The following is a 23010-nucleotide window of genomic DNA, read 5'->3' as shown; positions in this document are numbered from 1 at the left end:
GAGGGTCTAAGCAGCGCATGGGCGAGGGAGACATCAGCCTGCACCTCTGCCTCCCCCTTCCACACTCTGTCCCCTCCCTCCTGAATCCAGCACGGGTGGGGGGGGGGACACACAGCCCTGAAAGAGGGGCAGAGATTACTCCAGAAACGGGGAGGGATGTTGGTCAGATGTGAGAGAAGACCTCCAAAACCACTGTGTGGGGGGGGCCGGGGTGGGGGGGGTGGAGGGGGCAAGTATAGAAGAAAGTATTGTAGGGTGTGTGTCGATTCCAGCCCTGACAGGGTCTTATCAGGGTCAAGGTGAGGGGGTGAGGTCACTCCGGGGCTAGGGAGCGCAGCCAGAGGAGGCAAAGCTCCAGGGACAGGTGTGGACAACAGAGCCCTTAGGAGTGTCAGAGGGCTGGAGGGATGCAGGTCATAGCTTTGGGAGGGTCCGAGAGTGGATAAGGTGGTGGCTGGCAGCACAGTCACCAACTTCAAGGAGGTTCCAGCCCAAGGAGAGCATTCAGAGGGTATGGGGTGGGGGTGGGAGGACCCAGCCCACAGAGGAATGCTGGGGAGGGGTTCCCAGCCCCAAGTAGGAGAGGGGTAGCTGCTTCAAGGGGAATTTCAGCCTTAGGGGAGGGAGCATCCTTGCAGAAAGTGGGTGACAGTCCTGAAGGGGGTCCCAGTTTCAAGGAAGAACAGTGGCGAGGTCCCAGCTCCTAGGTGTCAGGCTGGGAGGAAGGTGGCAACCAGAAAGGCACCCAGGAGGATTGGGTCTCTAGGCAGGGGTCCCAGTCTCTAGGAGGCACTCTGGGGGCTGGGGTGCCAGCTTAAGAAGCATGGAAGATCCTAGAAAGTGTGCTGGGGGGTCTGGGCCCGGAAGGGGGTCTGGACCTGGATGAGGTTCCAGAGAAGCACAGTAGAGGGTCCCCAGACTCAGGAAGTGGGAACTGCGCTGGGGATGGGAGGTGTCAGAATTTAGGTGGAGGGGGAGGGCTGCAGGTCCTGGAAGGCAAGAAGGAGGATGGAGCATGGAAGGGGACACAGCTCCGAAAGATTTGTGTGTTGGGGGACAGGGAGCCCAACTTTCGTGGCGGTGGGTAGTGACCTCCGGGAGACTCCCAGCCCGGGGAGCCAGCACTAGCAGCCTAGTGCCAGCCTAGAGGAGACGTCCCGGGGTGGAGGGGAGATGGTCCCAACGTGGTAAAATCAGTCTTGGGTCCCAGTCCTCGGGGGTTATTCCCAGCGCGAGAGGTTAGCCGCCCCCGCCGGCCCGCGGTCCCTCACCTTCGAAGAAGCGCTGCAGCGCCTCCGTCTCGTCCACCACCTCCATGTCCGGCCTGCCCGGCGTGCACTCCGCCCCGGCCCCACTACAGCCCGGCCCGGGGGCGCGGCATCGCCGGCGCGGCCCGCGCGACAGTCCCGGCTCGGCTCCCGCTGCAGTCCCGCGGGTCCGCAGCCGCGCCCGCCCAGCGCGCGGCCCTGGCCCGGCCCCCACCCGCCCCCCGCGCCCCGCCCGCCGCGCTCAGCGCCCCCTGCCGGCCGACCCGCGCCACAGCCCCGTGGCGGGCAGCGCGGCTCCGCAGGCGGCGGTGCAGCGGGATACTTCCCGGGGCGGGGGGTCCGGGAGGCTTGGCCTCGTGCGTACAGGCTGGGCAAGGGTCCCCGTGGCTGGGGCTGGGGTCAGCTGCCACTCCCTGGCCTGCAGTCCTCGCCCTCCCCTTGGACAGGGGAAGGCAGCAGGATTCTGAATCTTAGATTTTCAGAACCAAACCTCAGAGACATCCTCTATTTCCTCTCCCCCATCTCAGCAATTATAGCAATAACTGCATTTAATGAACATTTGCTATGCGCCGGCCTGCACTGAGCACTTTACAGGAGTTATCTCGTTTAGTCCTCACAGATACCCTGCCAAGGAGACACTATCATGCACATTTTGGAGAGGAGGAAACTGAGGCTGAGTGACAGTGTATGTGCTGTGTGAGGAAGTGCTGTCCCATATAACTTCTTGTAATGATGGAAATGTCTCCTGTGTTGTCCAATATGATAGCCACTAGCGATATGTGGCTACTGAGCACTTGAAACGTGGCTCTTGAATGACCGAGGAACTGAATTTTCTATTTTATTTCATTGGAATTGGTTCAGATTTAAATAGCCATGTGTGGCTACAGTATCGGACAGCACAGGTCTGAGGGTTTCGAGGTCATTAGCGCCAAAGCCAGCATTCAGAGCCAGCTCCTGGCAGACCTGGGAAAGCGCCCTCTTGGTCCCCGCTTCCCTGTGTGGTCGTGTGAGACCTGAAGATTCTACCTCCAGGCGTGTCCTGGGTAAACCCACCACCTACGCCCCTCTGCCCCACCGGTGAATGCCTCCTCATCTCTTTCCTGCCCAAGTGCACAGCCTCTCTCCTCTGCTCCTTGTACTCCCCCCAAATCACTTTGTAAAAAACAAATCAGAGCATCTCATTTCTTCGCTAAAACCTGTCGTTTCCCTTTGCACTCAGAACAGTACCTAAACCTGTTGCCGTGGTTCCTGAGGCCTTGTATGACCTGCCCGGACCACTCCTTACCTCTCCTCTGACTTTTCTCTCCATCGCTCGCTAAGTCACAGCCACCAAGGCCTCCTGACCACCTGCCGCAGGGGCTGCGCACATGCTGTTCCATCTGTCTACAATGCTTGTCCCAGCGTGGCTAGTTCCCTCCCAGCAGTCCGGTGTCGGCTCACACCTCACCTCTCTGACACCCTACCTAAACAGTTGCCCCTACTGAGGCCTTTTTTTTCTCACCATAAAAGAGTTTTATTTAGTTTTTGTTACTATCCTTCTCCTCACTCTGTGAGGGTAAGAAGCCCCATGAGGATAAGAGATTTTTCTGCCTTGGTCATTGCTGCAGTTTCCACACTAAGAACATTACCTGGCACATAGTAGGTGTCAATAAATTATGTATTGAATGAATGGCTGACGGCATCTTCAAACTGCACATTCTTACGCCTCTGAAACCTTGGAAGCAGGGAATCCTGAAATCCCAGACCCAGCAAATCATCTCACTACAGAATGGCTCAACTCGCCGCCTCTCCAGATCCTCAGACACAGCAAGTCGGAGCTGGAAAAGCCTATCCAACTTCACCAGTGTTTGACAGGTGATGAAACTGAAACTGAGGGCCAGAGGAGAGGAAGCACTTGCAGGCCAATTAAGTCGCCAGCCTGGCCTCCTAGAGCTCTCAGCTCTGCCTTCAAGGGGCACCCCAGAGGAGAGTGGGGACGTGAGCTAGCCTGCTGGGTAGGGATGGGGTGAGAGCCGGGGAAGCTGCTCCCACCCAGGCCATCCACCCCCTCCGCAGTAGCCAGCCATGGGGGAGGGGTAGCCGCTGCCTGAGCCCCAGATGTGGCCCAGTCAGCAGGCCTGTGGTGGCCCACAGAGGAGGGTCAATGCCACGATAGTTCTCGAGCTAGGGGAGGGGGTGCCCAGGCCGGCGTGTGCCTTACAATGAAGTTTTGTCCCCCAGGGGCCTCAAGCTGTTGCTCTTACATATATAGAACGGGATTTTGCTGGAGGGCCCAGCTGTGTGTGCTCCCCCCGAAAGGGGCCGAGCTGAAAGGGGGGAGAGGGCCACACTGAGGCGTCTATTCTTTTCCAGCTGATACACCCCAGAGGTTTTTCTCCCTCTGCAGCCTCCCTTAAGACAATTGTTATTCTTTGCTCTGCCTCTCCCCCACCCGGGTCAGGCCTGCCTGTGGACAAAGTAGACACCCGCCTACACCGTGTGATTTTTAAAAATGAATTTAAGAGTTGCCTGGGACCAGCTAGAAAACCGGCTTCTATATAAGCCTCCGCCACCCATAGTTCTTTCCATCATATTCCACGTGGTGCCAAAATGTCCACCATTTAAGGGCCATCTTGATGAGCTAAGCCTTGCCCTTGTGTTGGTCATCAAAGAGTGGGGGTGGGAGGGGGGGATGCATATATTTTATCCTCAACACTCCAACTCCTCAGGCTGAATTATTAACTCTCCGGTTAGCCTTGAAGTTGGATGGGGTGGGATGGCGTCTCCTGATAATCCTGTGGGAGCTGGTCTGGTTAGGGGGTTCAGGCCCTGCCATCTCCCCTGACTCCGTGAGGCCGCTGAGCAAAGGAGCCCTGTCCCCAGGGATTTTCATCTCTGGGCTGGGAGAAAGGGGCGACTGAAATATTCCAGACTCGAGGGCTCAGCCAGGAGTCAAGGCTGCCACCCCCAACTCATCTGGCTGGGGCAGAGGCTGGGGCAGGTCAGTGGCTGGGGTTGGTGGGGGAGCCCCAGAGAGCCTTGCATCACCAGGACCTTGAGGGGCTCATCCCCTCAAGAGATCCCCATGCAGAGAGGAGACCCCATCTGCACCCCCTCCCCACCAAGCCATAATGAGTGAGGGGCCGAGATTTCAGCCCGGGACCCAACAGATGTGGCCGTCCCCCGTGGCTGGCTCAGCCGTTCTCCAAGGCCTGCCCTCTCCAAGGTCTTCGGAGGCCTCATTTGCAAATCAGCCCATTAGTCCCTCCTCACAGTGTAGGTTAAGTGCCAGGGAAGTGATCGATACATGGTGTTTTCTACGATTCCAGGTTAATTCCCAGTATCTAGCACTGGCCCTTGAGTGGCAGGAGGGCCAGGAGGAGGCGTCAGGACAGAAGGCAACCCTGGGGAAAGGGAGGCAGGGTCTTAAGGGTTAATGAGTAACCAGCTGGAGCCCAGCCCAGGAGAGGGTGGGGCTCAATCCACTGGCCAGGCCTCCCTACTACAGGCCTCCAGGCCTCCCATGGGCCCCCACAACCCTGGCATCCACCCATTTTACAGAGGAAGCCCAAAGGGTTGTAAGTGGGAACTCAGACAGTCCGTGAGGCCAGACGCACAGCTTCTGTTGACTAGGGTGAGAGGGCACACCTGGGTCTGGAGACCCTGCAGGGTAACCTCTTTCTGTCTCCCTCGCAGCTGAGACCTCGCAGGAGGGACCTCCAAGGGTCCTGAGTGGGCACTGGGAACCAGAGCGCCAATCCAGCCCCTCGCAGAATTGCCCCTCATAAGAGCCCCTCCCCATTCCACACTCCGGCTGTGTGATCTTGGGCAAGTTACAGAACTTCTCTGGCCCTCAGTTGCTTCTGTTTCTGCTCCTCTAATTGGATAGGATAATTTGCAAATCGTCTGAGACTATAGGGTGAGAAGAAACTCTGTAAACCATTAGGTGAAGGTAGAGGCGAGTCCTAGCCTGGGAGGCCTGGATTCTGGTCCTAGATCTGTCCCCACCACCGGAGTGACCTTGAGCAGGTCTTTGCCCTTATCTAGCCTATTTCCTCTTCTGTTCAGAGAGGACTTGGGTGAAGACAGTCGCTGTTCTATCACCCTCCCCAACCCCTCACCAAGTAGGGTCACTCTGGACTCAGGGGTGTGATGGTGGACAGTGCAGGGAAAGGAAAGGTCAAGGTCAAGTCAAACCTTGGCTGAGTCAGTGCCTAGGCCAGACTGCAGGTCATGGTGGGACTGGCTGGACGAATAGCACCACCTGGTGTGTGGAGAGGGCAGGCCTGGGCATGCGGCTGGCAGGGAGCCCAGCTGCCTGCCCGCCCTGGTTCTGCAGCTGCTCCCCAGTCCTCACTGTCCTGGAGCCAGGCTGGGCTGGGGTCGCTGGGGTGCCCTGGGCCTGGCCAGGTGTTTCGCGTTGCTCCTAGGGAAGCCCTCAGCAACGACTTCCAGTGGCCCCTGCAGTTCTGTGTGACGCGGCTGAGGGGTGTAATGGAGTGCTCCTCCCCTGCCCTAGCTGTCAACATTGGGCAGAGGAGATGCACAATGTCAGACCAGCCTGGTACCCCACATGCTGGCTCTGTGGTCTTGGGCAGTTTGCTTATCCTCTCTGAGCCCCAGACCCCTCAGGGAGGAGAAAGGGGCTAACAAGCCCCATCTTCCAAGGCCCCAATGAGGTCAGATAGATCCCCTAGTACGTAGCTCACACAGGCAGGGCTCCCATTCAAAGGGGGTTTCAAGAATCTTCTGGTCTCTGTGACTCCAAGTGTGGTCTTGGATCAGGGCTTTGACAGCAGCGAGAACCAGTCTCAGAGGTCCCCTCCCGCCACTCTGCCACTGACGTCTTCAGTAACCCCCTGTCCTCACCTGCTGGAAAGAGAAGTCACTCAAGGCAGCCAGCGTGCTTCTACATCCAGTTTATACACAGCTCTATACAATATACAGAAACCTTTATATACAGATATATTTATAGAATAAGCTATATTAATTTGTCTCTCCTTTGTACAGCAATATTAGTTTGGATCTTTCATACATTAAGTACAAAAAACATTAGGGGAGAATGGCACGTAGAGTGCATGGGTGTGTGTGGGGCCTGGCTGCTCACTACCAATTGCATATGGAGGTTACCTAGGCCCCTGGGGGGACAGGCCAGCGCCTGGCTGGGAGAGCTTGTGCTGCACGTCTGGGGGACACAGTAGGGGGAGGGCTGAGCCGAGCTGGGCTGAGGGGGGTGGCTCAGACCCCCCAAGTGTGGCGCAGGAGGAGAGGGCAGGTCAGGGGTGGGCTGACCCTGGGGCATCCAGGGCTGAGTCCGAGCCTGCCCCAGCCCCAAACCTGTAACCTTGTGTGGCTGCAGCCTTGGGGTGGGGAGTCTGTCCCTGATGGCTCAGTCCTGGACATGGGTGGGGGCCACTCCCCCTTAGAGGTCCCGGGCCCATCTTGGCAGCAGAGGAATTAAAAAGCCAGACCCTAAGTCTCCCTACTATTGGTTGGGGTGCTCATTTGGAACATTACTCTGATTTACAATTTGTCTCTCTTTTTTTTTAAGCTCCAAGAGCCACTGATTTGTCTTGCTCTGTGCTGGGCCCAGGCTATGCCAGCAGCAGGGCCCTCAGCAGGCAGGGTCCTGGAGCCTGGTGAGGCATGGGAGTTGCAGAGTGAGGGAGACCCAGCTCCCAGGTCTCTGTGTCCATCTGTCAGGGTAGGCGGGGTCCCAGGCAGGGTCCGGGCCAGTTCCAGCTGTGTCAGCGGTTGGGGTCAGGGCACAGGCACCAGATACCAGTGGTCATGAAATGGGAGGTCTTGGTCAGGGTTGCCTAGACGACCCAGAGAGGCCGTGGACAGCCCCAGAGTGGGGGGAACATGCCTCCGAGGAGAAGAAGGCACAAGCGATGGTCAACGTCTCGACACAAGTTTTCCAAACCAGGGGTCAGAGCAGCAGGTGAGACAAAGGGAACGGGTGATGTCCAAAACAGCTCGTCCTGCAGCCCCCAGCCACGTCATGTTCACTGGCTGTTTTCTTGGCATACCAGGGAGGGGGCAGCAGGCAGGCAGGTCGGGTAGAGTGGGCACCCCAACACCCCCTTCCTCAGGAACGGTACACATTCATGCACATGCACACACACGCCCCACGCGAGCATGCACAACCTCCCCCACTCGGCCTCTGGGGAAAGGCCTGGCCTCTACCTCCCCAATCCAACATGGAAGGAACCCCTCAAGTGGGGGATGTGGAGACCTCTAGCTAAGCCAGGAGAGCCCCAGAGCCCAACCCTCCTGTACTCCCCCAGCAGCAAGCAGGGGATCTCTAGTCAGGTCCCACAATGCCCTACTCTTGGCCCTACTTCCTGTCAACAGAACATTAGGGTGGTAGGAAAGAAAGCCTGGCGAGAGCCCAGGCCCGCGGGGAGGGGAGTGGAGGTGTGTTTGGTTTCAGATCCCAGGGCCTGGGGCTGCCTAGGCATGGGGGGAGGTGATATGAAGGGGTTACATGGGGCCCTCAAAGGAAGAGGGTTTTGGGTGCCCTTCCTCCTAGGGCACTGACTCTGCAGCAAGGGGTGGTCACACCTGTGCCATCCACCTTTGGAATGGCCAGGATACCCGGGAGGAGAAGGCGAGCCAGGAAATAAAGGGCAGGTGGGGCAGACCTAGGTGCCCAGAACCCACTGACAGAGGGGTCAGCATGAGGGACACCAAGCAGAGAAGGGGCAGTCCTGACTCCACCCTCCTCCAGGACCCTCTAGGCCCCTGCCCTGCTCTGAGGGGGGCTACTGAACACATGATTGGGGTGAGGGGCTTGCGAGCCCAGGACACATCCTGAGCCCAGCCCAGCAGCTTCTGTAAACATACACAGCACTGTGGGCCACCTTGGTGGGGGGTCACCCCAGGGGCTGGCCAGCAGGCACCAGATCTGGGGAGTGGCCAGGGCAGATGCCAGCCTGGACCGCAGATGAGAGTATGTGGGGAGAAAGCTGCTCTCCATCTCGGTCCTGGGAGAGCAGCCACAGGGCAGTGATAGGGAGTCAGTATGCCCACTGCCTGTCCTGAAACAGGGGGTACCAGGATGCCCCAGGGTCAGGTGGGCAGGCTGCCCCATGTCCTCCCTGCTTCTGCCCCTCCCCATTCTGGAGGGCCCAGATCCCAGCTGCCTTGGCTCTGGGGGGGGAGGGTGTCTTAAGCTGAGGTAGGGATGCGGACCCCCAGCTCAGCAGCAGTGCCCCATGCCTGAGGCTAAAGTGGTCTCTGGGAGCCTCTCCTCAAAGCTGCCCGGCTCTGGGGGCAGCCACCTGGAGCCCAAGAGGCCACGTTCTCTGGCCCAGGCCTCAGCTGGCAGCCACTCAGGGTGCTAGCGTGCCGAGATGACCAGGTCATCCTGCTTGGCGGGGCTGGCCCCGCGGCTGGTGGGGGTAGAAGTCCGGATCTTGTCCACTGCCAGGCACTCCTGGCTGCTGAGCCCCGTGGGAGTCAGGTCCATGAGCTCACCTGAGGAGCTGAGCGGGAAGGAGGGCGACAGCGAGATGCCAGAGGAGGGGTCGGCAGAGCCCGCAAAGCGCCTCGGGGGCTTGGGCACTAGGTTGGGCTCGAATTGGGCTCGGAGCAGGATCTCTTGCTGGCTGGGGGACTTGGGGCCCTCTGCGTAGTCGCTGGTGGGGCTCTCAGGTACCACCATGCAGTAGAGGTCCTGGAAGGAGCTGCTTTTGCTGTCCAGGTTGAAGAGGCTGTCAATGAACTCGGCAAACTCCAGCACCTGAGGGCTGGGCGAATCCCCCAGGCGTCCGTTGTGCAGTGCCAGCTCTCCACGGGAGGCCAGCCTGCCACCCCCCTCTTCCTCCTGGTCATTGGCCACCGCACTGGGGGGTCTCTCCGGGGTGGCACCCCCGCTGCCCAGGGGTGCCTCGAGGGGCTGGGTGTCCTGTGAGTGCTTGGACAGGCTGTCGGCCGCCAGCAGCTCAGTGCGAGAGCTCAGGGACGGGTTTTCCTCAGGGATGGCCGGGTCTATGTAGAACAGGTGGCCCTCATCACGCTCCAGCACGGCATGGAGGCTGGGCGAGCCGCGGACGCTGCGGAAGCCGGAGGATCGGCGGGAGTCAAAGCTGTACAGCGACTCCGTGTCCGAGAGGCTCTCCATGGTGGCCAGTGGCGCCCGCCGTGCCTGCAGCTCTGCCGCCAGCCGCTCCTGGGTGGACAGCAGCAGCAGCTCCACAGGGTCCTGGCGGGCCGCTGCGGCCGCAGCCACTGGGGACAGCAGCTGCCCCTCCGAGAAGCCCTCCAGGCTCATCTCAGACTGAGATTTGCTCCTGCAGAGGGCAGGGCAGGGAGGGGGTGAGACTCAGGAGGGGCAGAGACCAACCCCCAGCTCCCTGGCTGGAGGGAACTTGAGGGCCGGGGGAAAGTCCATTTAGCGGTTGTTGAACTGCTTGGGGCAGGGACCCTTATTTAAAACAAAAACAAAAACAAAAACAAAACTCACAAGAAAACCAAGACAGAACAGAACTGATGCTGGGTTAGCCAAGGTGGGGGCCCTGAGGGCCTGAGGCCCTGCTGGGAACACGAGGGCTCCAGGAACACTGCTGGGGCCCCTGTACCCACGCCCTGTCACGGCAGCGGTGGGAGACCGGGGCCCAGAGAGACTGGCTGCCCCAGTTCACTCATGAGGCGACACGAAGGGCACTGCCCAGGGCTGCCCCATCTGGTTCTCTCCCCACTCACGGCCAGCACCCCTCCCAGAGCTCTAGCCCTCCCTTCCTCACACTGGGGCCCCTCCTGCCTCCCCCATGGAGTGTAGCCCTCTGCTGGACGGGAACCCTGGCGCAGAGTGGGGGTGCTGCAGTTACTGTGCAGAGAATGGACACTGGCTCCCTCAGCTGGTAATGCAGTTGCCATAGGAAATGCACAAAAGGTGGGGAGAGATGTCCAGGGGCCCCACCGAGGGCAGAGAAACAGTGGATCACCCTTCTCAGCAGCCTCTTGGACAGATCTGTGCCCTCCCTGGGCTCAGGGCACAGGCAGGAAGGCCCGAGAGGCAGGAGGATCCCTACATAAGAACCCGACCCCCCCAAACGGTGCTGTGAATGTGGGATGTGTGTCTGGGCGCATGTGTGTTATGTAAGACAGTGCATGTGCCAGCTGTCTGCATCTCAGCGGACCCACCTGTGTGTGGCTGGGTTAGGCATTCACTCATTGACATGCAGGGCTGCCTGTCCAAGTGTGTCCTTGTGTGTGTGTCTCGGCCTTTGTTTCGGTGTGTGTCTGTATGGGGTTGTCTGCACTGAGAACTACTTGTGAGGCAAGTCTGCATGTGTAAGCCTCCATACAAATGCATAAACACACACGTGTGCATGTATGTAAGTGCATGGGTGTCCTTATGTTTGGGTCTAAGGGGGTATGAGTGAACCTATGTGTTTGTGACCAGGAGGCCGTGTGTCCCTACATGCCCACTGGCCTACACGGGCTTCACTGATGGCAGGCCAAGGGGGAGCAGGGTGGAGAGAGCCCCAGCAGAGGGGACAAGTTCACCCCTTTCTGCACGTGTGTGCAGAGCTACGTGAACATATGGGCTCAGTCTGCGGGATGCACATTGCACAAGCATACGTGCTCTGAAACCACACTCATGACCACTGCACGCCCCCTTTGGGCTGGGGCTGGGTGGGCAGGGCTCACCTGACGCTGCTGTTCCGGTGGTCTGTGGTGGGCAGCTCCAGGGTGAGGCCGCTGGGCACAGGCGGCCCTATGGGCAGGGGCTGCTGCTGGAAGATGAGCTCGGGAGTCAGGTCCACCTCGGTAGGGCTCACCATGACCTTAGCCGCAGACAGCAAAGCTGTCTTCCCCTTGTTGTAGTTCTCCAGCACCTGGGGACAGGATGGGGAAGCTGGTGCTGCTGGAGGGGCGACAACCATGTGTGGGGCGGGGCGGCAAGCCAGGCCTCTCAGGCCACAGACCTGCGTGCGTCAGCCGGGCCCCACTCTCCTCTCCTCAGTTCCCTTCCCCTCGGCCCTGCAGCCGCGCCTCTCCCCACAGAGGCGCCAGGTTGCTGTTTTCCTTCCCTGTGGTCAGCCTCCATGGCCAGATGAATGGCCAAGGCTGTCCCCACTTGGCTGTGTCAAGTGCCAGGTGGCCTTCAGGACCTTTGAGCTCAGCCTGCCTCAGGGACAGGTCCCTGGGAGTCTCCTAAACTCCTCCCGAGCACGGGGCCCTGTGGCAATGTGGACAGAGCAGGGGCGCAGAGGCCAGGACATGAGTGGGCTCCCTGGCCCCACCGCAGCCCAGCTGGGGCCTCTGGCTAACGTCTCTGAGAGTCCACACCCTTGCCTGTAACGTGGGGACGGATACGGTTCACCACGCACCACGGGGCTCTGACACGGCGCTGGCACCTGGCCGCCCGGGCTCACCTTGTGGAGCCCCTCCATGACCACGTAGGGCAGGTGCTCGTGCAGCATGGCGGGCGAGATGATCACCTCGTTGAAGGCCTTGTTGTCGCCCCAAATGGCGAAGTACGTGGGCTCCTCCTGCTCGCAGCAGCTGCAGGGCACGGGGGCCAGAGGGCAGCCGAGGGTGGGTGGCAACCCGGCCTTGGCCCCCAGGCCCCGGCTCTGCTTTGCCCCGACTCAACAGGGATGGGGTGAACGTGGAGGACCCCTGCCCAGCCTGGCGAGCAGGACTGCGTCCCTGGGCTCCTGGCTCTTGCCTCACCCTCAGCCTCCAACCCCACTTCTAGCTCAGCCAGGAACAGAGGCTGGGAAAAGCTGACCTTGAGCCTCAGCCATGGTCCCCACACAGCCATCTACAAGCTTGAGGCCTGGGCCAGGCTTGTTCCGCCCTGGGGAGGGCCCAGCTCGCAATCCTTTTGTCAGGGGAGGCAGCCCTCACTGGAGGGGCGGCCCAGGCCTCTGAATAAGCATGACAGGGACGAAGTCAAGCATTTGCCCATCCTGTTCTCTTTCCTGGACCCCCGCCCCCCGCCCTTGCTCATAGCTATCTGCCACCTGTCCCAGAGGTGACGCCAAGTGACAGCTGAGGCATGAGTTGGCCAGGGCTTTGGGGCGACCCCTCCAAGGTATCCACATTTAAGTGGACCAGGAGTGGGTAGGATTGCCCTAGGGAATACCAGGAAAGGGCTGACACTGGGGACAAAGGCTAGGACCATTAAGAGGGGAGCCTGGAGTCCTGCTCCAGACTACACGTTATTCCCACTCCCAGGGCCCAAGGCTGGGACAACTTACCCCCACCCCCACCCCAGCTAGTGCCCTGGGCCATTGTCTCCCAGCCTGCGCCCCAGCCCTGAGGGATGACTAAGCAAAGGCTGGCTCGCCCCTGGATGGTGCAACCCCTGCCCTGGTTCCTGCCGCCCCCCCAGCTGACCAGGGTCGCAGGAGGCATGTACCAGCACTGCTCCGCAGGGTGGTTGTGGACCACGTGGATGATGCGGCCGGGTGGGTAAAGGGGGGTGCTGGCTGACAGGGCGATGGTCAGGTCGCTGGGATGGGTCCAGAGCCGTGTGCTGGCCAGGGTGGTCACCTCCACCTCCTCGGGCAGCTCCGACTTGGGGATGCATTTGGTGGCTCCCACGATGATTCGCCACTGTGCAGGCAGTGGGGAGATGGGGACAGCTGAGCGGCACTGGCTAGGTGGGCGGGGGCACAGGTGCTCAGAGGGCGACTTCACAGGCAACAGGTGGGAGCTGGGTGGCGATGGGGCAAACGGAAGGGCAGTGCCCACTTAAAGGGGCACTAGCTGAGATGGATGGCAGCCATGAGGGCCAAAAGGACGCCAGGGATAGATGGCATGGAATTGTTGAATTTCAGGGCCGGAAAGGGGCTGGAGGACCAGTCAACCCCTCATATACTGGATGGGGAAACCGGCCAAGCGAGGGGAGGGGAAGGGACTTGCTCCAAGTCATTCCACATAACAGAGGCAGGACAGACCCCCAAGTTCAGTCCAGCTGCACATGCCAGGCCTGGCCACCTCTGGGTTGGTTCCCAGCCACCTGCTTCCTGGGCCTGTCAAGTGCCCAGGACTGGGTCTCACAGAAATCAGGCTCCTCTAGGCAGACATGGTCCCTTAAGACTTCACTGCCCTGCCCTGGCACTTGGCACCTGGCCCAGGGCCCTGCCTACCAGAGTCAGGGGCACCAAGGCTGGGAAGAGTCCACATTGGGCTGAGGCAGCCCATGGGGTGAGGGCTGGTCCAGGTGGGCCCCCTGCTGCCTGCCTCCGGGTGCCTGCCACAGCACCTCCCCCCATATGTCCCCTGGCCTGGCCTGGCCTGGCCTGCTAGAGACCAGCTTGCCACAGAAAGAGCCCCTCAGTGTCCTCCAAAGACCTGATGAGGGATTAAGAAGGGCTGATCCTCTCCTCTCGGCAGCAATGGAAAATCAGGACAAGCAGAGGCCTTCCTGTCACACACTTAAAGCCCGGAGCCTTGGCGATGGCTTTCTCCTGACTTTAGGCAGCTCTGTGAGATGGGAGCCAGACTCAGGAGCCCTCAGCTGGAAACTGACTCACAACTTGCGCGAGCAAAAGCAAGTTCCTTGCCCACTCTGGGCCTCAGTTTCCCCATCTGTACAAGGACAAGCAGGGGGTCGATGGGATAAGCTCAGAGACGGTGAGGTTCTGGCAGCCTGAGGTTCCCAGGACACCAACCACACACCAGCCTGGCCTTACATGGCTGGGGCCACTGTGCTTTGTGCCGAGGGATAGGCAGGGCCCAAGACGGACATGGTGCCCAGAGCCAGGTACCCGGCAGGAGGGAGGGTAGGGAGCTCACTTTGGGCTTGGTGCTTCGTTGCAGGACATCCAGGAGCTGTCTGCGGAAGCCTTCCAGCTGGGAGAGGCCGATCCTGGCGGAGGGAGCAAGATGGGAGTCAGCCTGGCCTAGCCAGGGACAGGGCGGGTGCAGGGCGACGGGCAGGAGGGGCAGGCACACGCCCGGCCCCCAGGAATGGGAAGGCCAGGCAGCCAGGGTCACAGAGTGGGTGGAGGGGAGTCTGTAGCTCAGCAGGACCAAGCCAGGGCAGGGGTGCCAGGCAGGGAGGGTCCACCTTGTCCTCTCAGCTTGAGTACCTGAGGGCAGGAGAGGGACCTGGGCTGTTCGGGGAGATGGGAATCTGAATGACAGAGACATGAAGCCCGGGTGAGGCCCTGAGGACGGAGGAACCCCAGGCTGGGACGTGGAGAGGGAGCAGTGACTTGCCTGGGGACGAGGTCTTTGCCCAGAACCACAGCTGTTACAAATTCTTTGGAGTATTCCATGGCGTCCTCACTGCAAGGGGAGCAGAGGAGGCGCTCAGGTGGGGGAGGGCGTGTTCTAACACTCCTGGGGTTAGTTTCTAGACTCAAGGCCCCCTGGGGAGCTCACAGGTGCCAGGCTGGGCTACCTGCTCCTGTCCCACCCTTCCTGTCAGTAGGGCGTTGCCAGAGGGAGATCCGGGGTCCTCCTGGCATTTGACAGAGCTTGCCTCCATTTACCAGGCCATTCCCAGGCCCCCACTGACCAGAAGCCAGACCGCCAGGTGCAGCCCCCAGCCCCAGCCAGCCCCAGCCCTGTCCAACCCTGAGCCCCAGCCAGCCCCAGCCAACTCCAGAGACCCTAGCAGCTCACCTCAGCAGGCCCCCTGGTGGGGAGTAGGCAAAGCACTTGAGGGTCGGGTACTGGGGGCGCAGGAGGAAGGAGAGGATGGCGGCGGTGCCTGCACCCAGGGAGTGGCCCACCACAATCAGGCCATAGTGTTTGGTTCCACGGCCCTGGGGACCAAGAGAAGCCTGAGAGTCCTGCCCCACTGCCTGCCAAACTAACATCTTAGCTGATACCAGGGAGGCAGAGGGGTCTTCCCAGAGACCTGGGATCATGTCTGTGTTGAATGGATGTTGGGGCAAAGGAAGACCTGAGCTAGGCCCCCACAGAGAAATGTCTCAGGGGAGACTATTTTAACAAACTCCTATTCATCCTTCAAAACCCTGCTGAGAAGTTATCTACTGGGAAAAGCCCTTCCTGATTTTCCAGGAAAGGCTCACTCCCCTCTAGAGGTGGCATCTGTACCTGGAATGACCTTTATATATGGTGATTACGCTCTATTATAATAACTTGGTCACCTGCCCCAATACCTGGGCCGCAACAACTAGACTGGGGTTTCCTGAGGCCAGGCACTGCTTGGTTTTGGGAAGGGCAGTTGGCGGCACCTCAGGAGCTGCCTGCACAGGGTGTGGGCAGTGGGCAGGGCCCAGATCACCCGCAACCTGCTCTGCAATTATTTTCTTTGTCGTTCTGCTCTATTTTGCAAATCTCCAGTTGGAAGCACCTTTGTGCCTCAGTGCCTAGCACAGAGCAAGTGCTCATAACTGGGGGCGGGGGCTAAGCAGGGGAGCCCAAGAGGAGCTGGTGCAAAAGAGGAATGGCTCAGAGGGGCAGGTGGGACTGAACAGGTGAGAAGGAGGCTGGGAGCCATGGGTCACAGGAAAGTGTGGGAGCCTGGTCTTCAGGGGTGGCTCCATCATTCAGCCATCCTGTCCCCAATCCGTTGCCTCAGGGGAGGGAGAGCCACACATGGCCAAGGCTTGGTGGCATGGAAAGGTTCTCACCAGGTCTCTCCCGAAGGCCTGTGATAGGACCATCTCCTGCTCCAACTTCTTCTTGATGTACTCAGCTGAAAGCACCATTCCCTGGGTGAGGAGGAACAGAGGGGTCGCTCAGAGAGGGTCCCAGGAAAGGGGGAGGCCTCGTAGGCACCAGCAAAACTACACTGACCCACAGCTCACTACCCTGTCCTGCCTACTTCCCCCTTTGGTCCTCATCACAACGTGGCTAGGGGGTCTGGTGGACACCTTATCACATTGTTTCCATTTCACAGGTGAGAAAACTGAGGCTTAGAGGGGTTGTGTTAATAGAAACCAGTGTGATCTCTTCCCAGCTCTGCCTCCTCCATCTATTCTGGGTCAGGATCTGGGCCAGGCAGGGCTCGGGGGTTCCGGTAGGTGGGCTGCAGTAAACCTTCCCAATGAATCCACACCTCTGACCAATCTTTCCCAGTAAGCCCAGTGAGCAGGGAGGACCCTCACGCTACCAACAGAACAGGTCTGTTTGCTGGCAGGGGAGGAGAGAAGTCCAGTGCCCCTCAGGTGGGTACCTTGTGTCCCAGCCAGGTGCCGTGGTGTCCCTCCACAGGGAGGCGCTCGGCGTCACCAGTCAGGTCAGTCAGGGCGTCCTTGTGGGGATACAGAATAGGTGAAGGGCGGTGCTGAGGACAGGCAGAGGGAAGCGGTACCCCATGAGGGCTGTGAGGAGGTCCCCAAGGGTGGGCGGGGAGCCTCAGGCAGCATACCTTGGGGGACAGGGTTCCCCGAATACTGATCACCACCTTCTTCTTGTCATGGTCCACAGCCACATAGAAGGGGGTCTCATATACCTAGGAGGAGGGTGGCTCATGAGCCAGAGCCCCGTGGGATGGGGCCAGACTCAGGCAAGCGACCTAAGCAGGCCTCCTTCCCAGCCAGGGGATCTGCAAAGCTGCCGCCCCTCCCGCCGCCATCATGGTAGACCCCTCCTGGCCCCGCTCACAGCGCGCCCACCCTGTCCTCCCAGCTCCTCCGTCCTGCTCAGGCCCGAGTGCTGCTGTCCCACTTGCTGTGTCCAGAGCACCGCTTCCCAGGGCCTCACTGCTTTTGCCCTCGATTCCTTCCCCCAAAGACGGGCCAGGGAGCCCCACTACAGAGTGTGGATTTGGGGTCTACTTCCTAGCACCAGAGTGGGTGTGGGGAGAAGGGCCCACCCTGGTCTGCCCAGGTTGCTGTCGGCAGTGCCAGCAAAGCCAAAGGCTTCTGCTGCCGGGGCGGACCGTGAGGGCACCCACCAGGCCGCAGCCTGCAGAGGACAACGGCTGGGGGCTGCTGCACAGCAGCCGGGCCCGCCCGCCCCAGCCGCTCACCGCGTCATGGCAGGATGTGTAGACAATGTCCACGGCAGTCATGTTCTCATCTAGGAAGTGGCGGCGGATGGCAATGGCATTGCAGCCGCAGCAGTTGTCTTCCTCGATGGTAACTCCAGGGGCAAACCGGGGCCGCGTGGGGCACAGGCAGCATCTGGGGTGGGGGCGCAGGGGCTCAGAGCCAGGGACCCCCAGACAGCAAGCTCCCCTCATCTGTCTGGAACACACTCATGCAGCCCCACGCCCTCCCAAACCTCCCTGCAAAGTTCTCTGGGCCACTTCCCAGCCCTTGTCTCACGTGGCCTCTTGACAGCACGTGACGCAGTGGGAGCTCTCAGGCTCAGCCACAGGCAACCTTTCCCCGGGATTGTGTCTCCTTCACTGGCAGCGTCTTCGGCCCATCCTCTCACTGAGGCCCCGAGGTCAGCCCTGGGCTCCTGTCCCCTCTGGTTACACGCACTCCTGCAGGGCCTCATCCAGTAGCAGACTTTAATGCCACCCACGTGCAGTGGAACCGCCCAGACCTGCCCCTGGCCTCCAGACGCTCCCATCCAACCGCCCACGTGACATCACCTCTCAGGCGCCCCACAGGATGGCAACCTCTCCAGGCGCCAGGCCGATGGCCCACTCTGCGTGCTCCCCGCTGTCCTCCACAGCCCACCTGCTCCTCGCTCAGCCCTGTGCTCACGTCCCTCATCCAGTTGGTCAGTATGTCCGCTTGCTCGCCTTCAAATTCACAACCAGACTCTGACTGCTTTCCTTCACCTCCAGCCTCTCCACCCTGCTCCATGCCATTATCTCTGCCTTGGAGTGTCACCGTGGCCTCCTGACTGGCCTCCCTCATCTACGTAGACCTCCTGTCATCTCAACTCAGCAGCCAGAGTGACCCTTTGAGACGTAAGTCATGTCACTTCACTCAAAACCCTACAACACTGCCCTTCTTGCCCAGTGTGAAAGCTGGATCCTTTCAGGGGCTGAGGGCCCTGCCCCATCTGGCCCTGATTCTCTGGCCTGCTGCCTTCGACTCCCCTCTGGCCACAGGGGCCATCTTGCCGTCCCTCAGACATGTTGGCCGTATTCCTGCCTCAGTGTCTTTGCACCTAGTATGGTTCACTCTGCCTGAAACACTCTTCTGGCTATTGCGTGAATGGACTCCTCATTCCTTCAGGCCTCTGCTGAAATGTTATGCTACGGTGTGGGGGGTACCCTGGCCACCTCGTGTACCACAGCCCAGCCTCTGGCCGGTGTTCCCCAGCTCCATGACACACGCCCTCATTTTTCTCCAAAGCACCCATCTGCTCCAACGGGCTACATTTCCAGGTCTGTGCTTCTCTGTGCCTCCTCACCAGGCGACAGGCTCCACAGGGTAGGCTTTGTCCCCAGCACCGAAAACAGCACCAGGCACTGAGTGGGCTCCCCACAAATGAATGAATGGGTGCATCAGAGCTGGGCACCCAGCAAGGAGCGCAGCTGCTCCTCAGGCCACCAGAGGGAGCCAGCATCCAACAGATCACGCCAGGAGCCAGAGAGCATGTGACCCACCCCTGCCTGCGGTCTTGAGATGACAGCTGAGATTTTAAGAATCCTGAATTTTGGTGACACTGAGGCTTGTCTTCACTCGAGTAGCACCTGAGGCATTGCTACGCGCTTCACAATGGGGCAAGGCCTTGCTGAGAAATCCCACAGTAGAGTCAAATCTTGGAAGCCACTGGGCAACCTCCTCAATGCATGCTGGGAGAGCCCCCCCACCCCATGCCAGACCAAGTGAGGATGGGCCTAGGTCTCGGGCCCCGGCTCCTGTTCCCAGGCAGCAGCTGTCTGCTCATTCCAACCTCAGCCCCCTCCTTTACCACTGAGCACGTGGCCACCACAGTGTGGCCTTCAGAAATAGACCCAGGCTTGAGTCCATGCTCTGGTGTGTCCCTTCCTGACTGCAAGGGCCTGGGGGCACCTGGACGCCTGAAGCCTCAGTTTCCTCCTCTGTAAGAGTGGGTGCACTTCACAAGGCTAGTGTGAGCTCAAAGGCCCATGATGCAGAAAGGACCCGGCATACAACAGGCACACAGTAAACGGCGGCTCTCCCTGTCCCGTGACAGGGCTGCCGCTGAGGCCATGCGCTAGGGGCCAGAAGGACTGTCGAGAGCAGCAGGGCCAGCAGCCTGGGCGGCAGGGGCCCGCTGCATTTTCAAGGCCAGCACTCCTGCCGAGAGGAGACTGAGTGGCAGGGCCACAGGTAGGCCTGGCTTGCCATGCTCTGTGTGGGATGGGAGAACTGCTGCCAGGTGAAAGGCCTGGGCCCGTGGCAGGTGGGCAGCCCTCCTTCCCACGGCTGGTGCTGGGACCCTGGGTTGCCATGGACAGGCAGGGCCTCGAAGAAGGCGGCCCGGCCCTTTGGCTTCCATCCCAACACCCTTGGCTACGGGCCTGGCCTTCAGGCCCGCCTCTGCTCCACCCCCCAGACACCTGCTTCTTCCAGGCGGGAGCCCAGCTGGTTGCTCGCAGGGTCTGAGGACCGTCTGCTCTCTCTCCCTGTAGCACTGAGAAGCTGACACAAATGCCAACATCCCTCCTGTCTGCAGAGTGCCGAGTGCCTGGCTTGCCAGTGACGCCCTGGCTTCTGAGATAGCCTATAGGCAGGCAGGACAGATTCTGCCATACAAATGATGTCCCTCCCCGCGCCCACCAGTGAGTAAGGGCCTGTCAGAGCCCTGGTCATGGGCTCCTGGGCCAGTGCTCATTTGAAGAAGCTCTCAGCCGTAGCAGGAGCTTCCAAGGATGCTGGAAGGAATGCCAGCTGTGTGCAGAATGTCAAAGGTGGGGAGGAGGCATGGGATGCCCCGGTCCACTCTGTCACTCAGTGGAGGGATGGTGAGAACAAGGTCCTGAGAGCCACCCAGCTTTCTGCGGAAAGGAAGGCACTACAGGAGGGGTGTGGCTGCTGTGGGCCTCGAGGGCAGGCGTGTCGCAGACAGAAGCTGCCCGCCCAGCATGCCAGCCTTTCTGGAACAGGGAGCCAGGGAGCTGTCCTCCTTCTGCCTGGCCTGGGTTGACGGTGGAGACACCAAGGCGGGGGGGCCCTGCTGGAGCCGTGCCCGCCTCTGGCCCACTGGGGAAAACAGAGTCCATCCTGGTCCCTGGGCGTGGGCTGAGGGCGGCGCCCGGCTACAAGCAGGTCTCGGGCTGAGGCCTTGCCAGCTCCCTGAGAACAGCCTGTCACTGAACGGCCTTCTCGGTGTCTTTCCAGAGGCCTCAATGGATTGGGCCTTTCTACCAGGAAATTCCTTTATTTCCAAAAGGAAGAGTGCAGAAGGGGAGCAGGAGAAGGGAAGATGTGGGCAGAAGGGAGCGGGTGAGAGGGCCAGGAAGAGGGACGGGAGGGGATGGTGACCAGCAGGGCCAGATGACAGGCAACCTGTCACTTAATCCTCTCAAAACCATTCCAGGAGGTGTGTATCACTGTCCGCATTTTACAGAAAAAGAAACTGAGGCGGGCAGAGGGAGACCAACTTGCCCAAGGCTGCAAGTGACAAAGTCTACATTCAAACTCAGAACTATGTGACCCCAAAGCCCATGCTCTTCCCCACCCAGGGCTAATGCAGGAACCAGGAGGTTGAGGCCCAGAGACAGTGCAGAAGAGAAGCCTTTCCAGGCAGGCCTGGCATCACAGCCTCAGCCCCTCCCCATATGCTGGCCAGCGGAGAGGATGGGGCAGTACTCACGAGCAGGACCGCGCCAGCTGACAGAGGCCACAGGCAGGCTTCCGCATCAGGTACATGGGCCACCCGTAGGCAGCCAGCGCGAACAGCATGTAGTAACAGACCTCTTTGTAGCGGAGCATCTCTTGCTGGAAGAGAGGGGTCAGAGGGCAGTCACCTCCTGCCCTTCCTGCCACAGCCTCAGGGCCCATGGGTTCCCCAAGGGCTGCAGAGGCCCCTCCCTGCCCCATAGGAGGGGCCGCTCCTCCAGATAACTGCATTTCCCTAATTATCTCCATGCAACCAGGGCAGTATCCTCCTGAGACCTGTCCTGTTGCTCCAATCTCAGAATTAACGAGTTGAGGACAGAAAAACATTCAGAGCACTGGGTCGATTTCCTTGCCCAGTTTCCCAAGAAGGGAGGAGAGGGGGAGGCATAAGTGGTCATCACCCTGCCTCAGCAATTAGGCCCTGGAAAGGGAAATTTAACCCTGAGAGGCCCGGGGGCCCTCCAGCTGGGGTATCCAGGCCTTGAGCAGCCGGGCCAGCCCTGGAGACACTGACAAGCTTGGTGACCAGACCAGACCAGTCACTGACTCTGGGCCCTCAGGTTCTTTGTCTGCAAATATAGGGAGATTCCAGCTTGCCGCACTGAGTCACTGGCTCCAAGGGGCGTCTGGGCAGATTGGGATATCTCCGGGAAAGACGCCAGTTGGAAACCTAGTGTCTGTGGCCAAGGGCTGTTGTTCCAGCCGCAGGGCTGGAGGGAGGCGGGAGGAATAGGTGTCCCAGCAAAGCGGATTTGTGTTCTGGTACCCCAGGCACTAGAGGACTCCTGCACTTAGAGGGACTTAGTCACCTTGTAACGGTTGAAGAGAGTGATTAGTCATGATGTGAATTGAAAAAGGTGGTGCCTTTATCAGGGTCCAGAGGGGTGGAACCCTCCCTGGGCCGCTGTTTACTCTTCAGGAATGAGCTGGAAAAGGTAATTATCCTCTCTGTACTTGAGCTTGAGGCTGCAGGGCAGGGATGCTGGCAGCCTCTGCAGGCAGGGGACCCCAATACCTCGAGGCTCGGCTGCCTGTCCCGCAGGCCCCTCCGTAGTGAGAGCCCCTGGCATGGAGGGGCTATTTTCAGAGGGGATACAAAAGCCTCCTTTGGGGAATGGGGGCAGATGGAAACCCGAGGCTTTTCCAGGAGACTGACATATGAGGATGAATCCTTTCTAGAAGCGTCTGGACTGACACCATTGTTTTCTGGTGCCATGCTGGGAACTGGACTCAGGATGGCTCATTTCCTCCCCACCAGAGCTGTGTGTGGAAGGTGTGCCCAGCGCCCTATATGCACGTGGGAACAGGCTGGGGGAGCGGTGGGGGAGATGGTCAGGGACTTGCTCAGGGTCACAGTGACCGGTGGGGGGGTGAGGGGGTGGGGGGGGGCTGATGCAATGCACACCCAAATCGGTTTGTTCCCAAGGCAGGGCTGGCTGCAGTTCCAGCCTGGGCGGCACGGGGCCGGCCCCAGCTTTCCCTGTGACACACACACCTGGATTTCTACTAAAGGTGCAGGAGAAGAGGTTGTGCTATTCCAAGCGGCTTGAAAACCGAAGAGTTCTGTCGCGCTGCCTTTTGTAACAAAGCAATGGCAGCAGTAACAATAGCAGCTCACCCTAGTAAGGCACTTTATAACCTCAGGGGGCCAGGACCAAACGTCCTGAGCATGGTCCAGCATGCCCTGAGCATGACCTGAGAAGAGGGGCTGTCTGGAGAGCTGAGGGGGTACTCATGGTGGAACAGGTGGTTTGCTCAGGTCATTCCGGCAGAGGGGGGAGGGACCCCGACAGGGTGGGTAGGGGTGGTTCTGACTCACCGAGTTCTTGAGGTCCAAGTACTTGGTGTTTCTCGTCACTGGCATGCCCGACAGGAACGCCAAGATGTCATTGTTGGCCTATAAAACAGGCGTGTTAAGGTCAGCTGCATGGCTGAGACAGGGGGTCTGAGCCCCCAGCTCTGTACTCTGCCTGTTTCTCAAAGGTCTGACAGCCCAAAGGAGTGCGTGGTTTCTAGCTCTTCTGTGACCCAGCCAGTTTTCTACAAGCTGAGGTCTCCTCATATTGCCAGGTGCTCCCTTCCCACTCAAAGCATCACCCCTC

The 23010-nt window shown here is 59.9% G+C and overlaps 2 protein-coding genes across 9 annotated transcripts in view; both read right to left on the bottom strand.

Annotated features, from left to right (window-relative positions):
- The window catches only part of MYRF (myelin regulatory factor), a 33689-nt gene extending 32239 nt beyond the window's left edge, over positions 1 to 1450 (bottom strand). For all 3 annotated transcript variants that reach the window (XM_074336477.2, XM_074336478.2, XM_074336479.2), the window contains exon 1: positions 1272 to 1450. In XM_074336477.2, coding sequence (XP_074192578.2) covers positions 1272 to 1317 — 46 coding nt within the window. In that variant the 5' untranslated portion in view covers positions 1318 to 1450. The remainder of the gene's footprint in view (positions 1 to 1271) is intronic.
- A 4701-nt stretch (positions 1451 to 6151) lies between these two features.
- The window catches only part of DAGLA (diacylglycerol lipase alpha), a 61505-nt gene continuing 44646 nt past the window's right edge, over positions 6152 to 23010 (bottom strand). For all 6 annotated transcript variants that reach the window (XM_019754062.3, XM_019754065.3, XM_074336475.2 and 3 more), the window contains 13 exons: positions 22728 to 22805; positions 20883 to 21007; positions 17164 to 17317; positions 16561 to 16644; positions 16366 to 16443; positions 15821 to 15901; positions 14844 to 14986; positions 14436 to 14504; positions 14010 to 14082; positions 12628 to 12824; positions 11636 to 11765; positions 10908 to 11095; positions 6152 to 9544 (listed from right to left, as the gene is read on the bottom strand). In XM_019754062.3, coding sequence (XP_019609621.3) covers positions 8593 to 9544; positions 10908 to 11095; positions 11636 to 11765; positions 12628 to 12824; positions 14010 to 14082; positions 14436 to 14504; positions 14844 to 14986; positions 15821 to 15901; positions 16366 to 16443; positions 16561 to 16644; positions 17164 to 17317; positions 20883 to 21007; positions 22728 to 22805 — 2352 coding nt within the window. In that variant the 3' untranslated portion in view covers positions 6152 to 8592. The remainder of the gene's footprint in view (positions 9545 to 10907; positions 11096 to 11635; positions 11766 to 12627; positions 12825 to 14009; positions 14083 to 14435; positions 14505 to 14843; positions 14987 to 15820; positions 15902 to 16365; positions 16444 to 16560; positions 16645 to 17163; positions 17318 to 20882; positions 21008 to 22727; positions 22806 to 23010) is intronic.

The sequence above is a fragment of the Rhinolophus sinicus genome, chromosome 14 (assembly GCF_057876585.1).
Source record: "Rhinolophus sinicus isolate RSI-liver-muscle chromosome 14, RSI-T2T, whole genome shotgun sequence".
Classification (NCBI taxonomy): domain Eukaryota; kingdom Metazoa; phylum Chordata; class Mammalia; order Chiroptera; family Rhinolophidae; genus Rhinolophus; species Rhinolophus sinicus.
The sequence above is the reverse complement of the archived record's forward strand: the minus strand, read 5'-3'. Positions and strand labels throughout refer to the sequence as shown.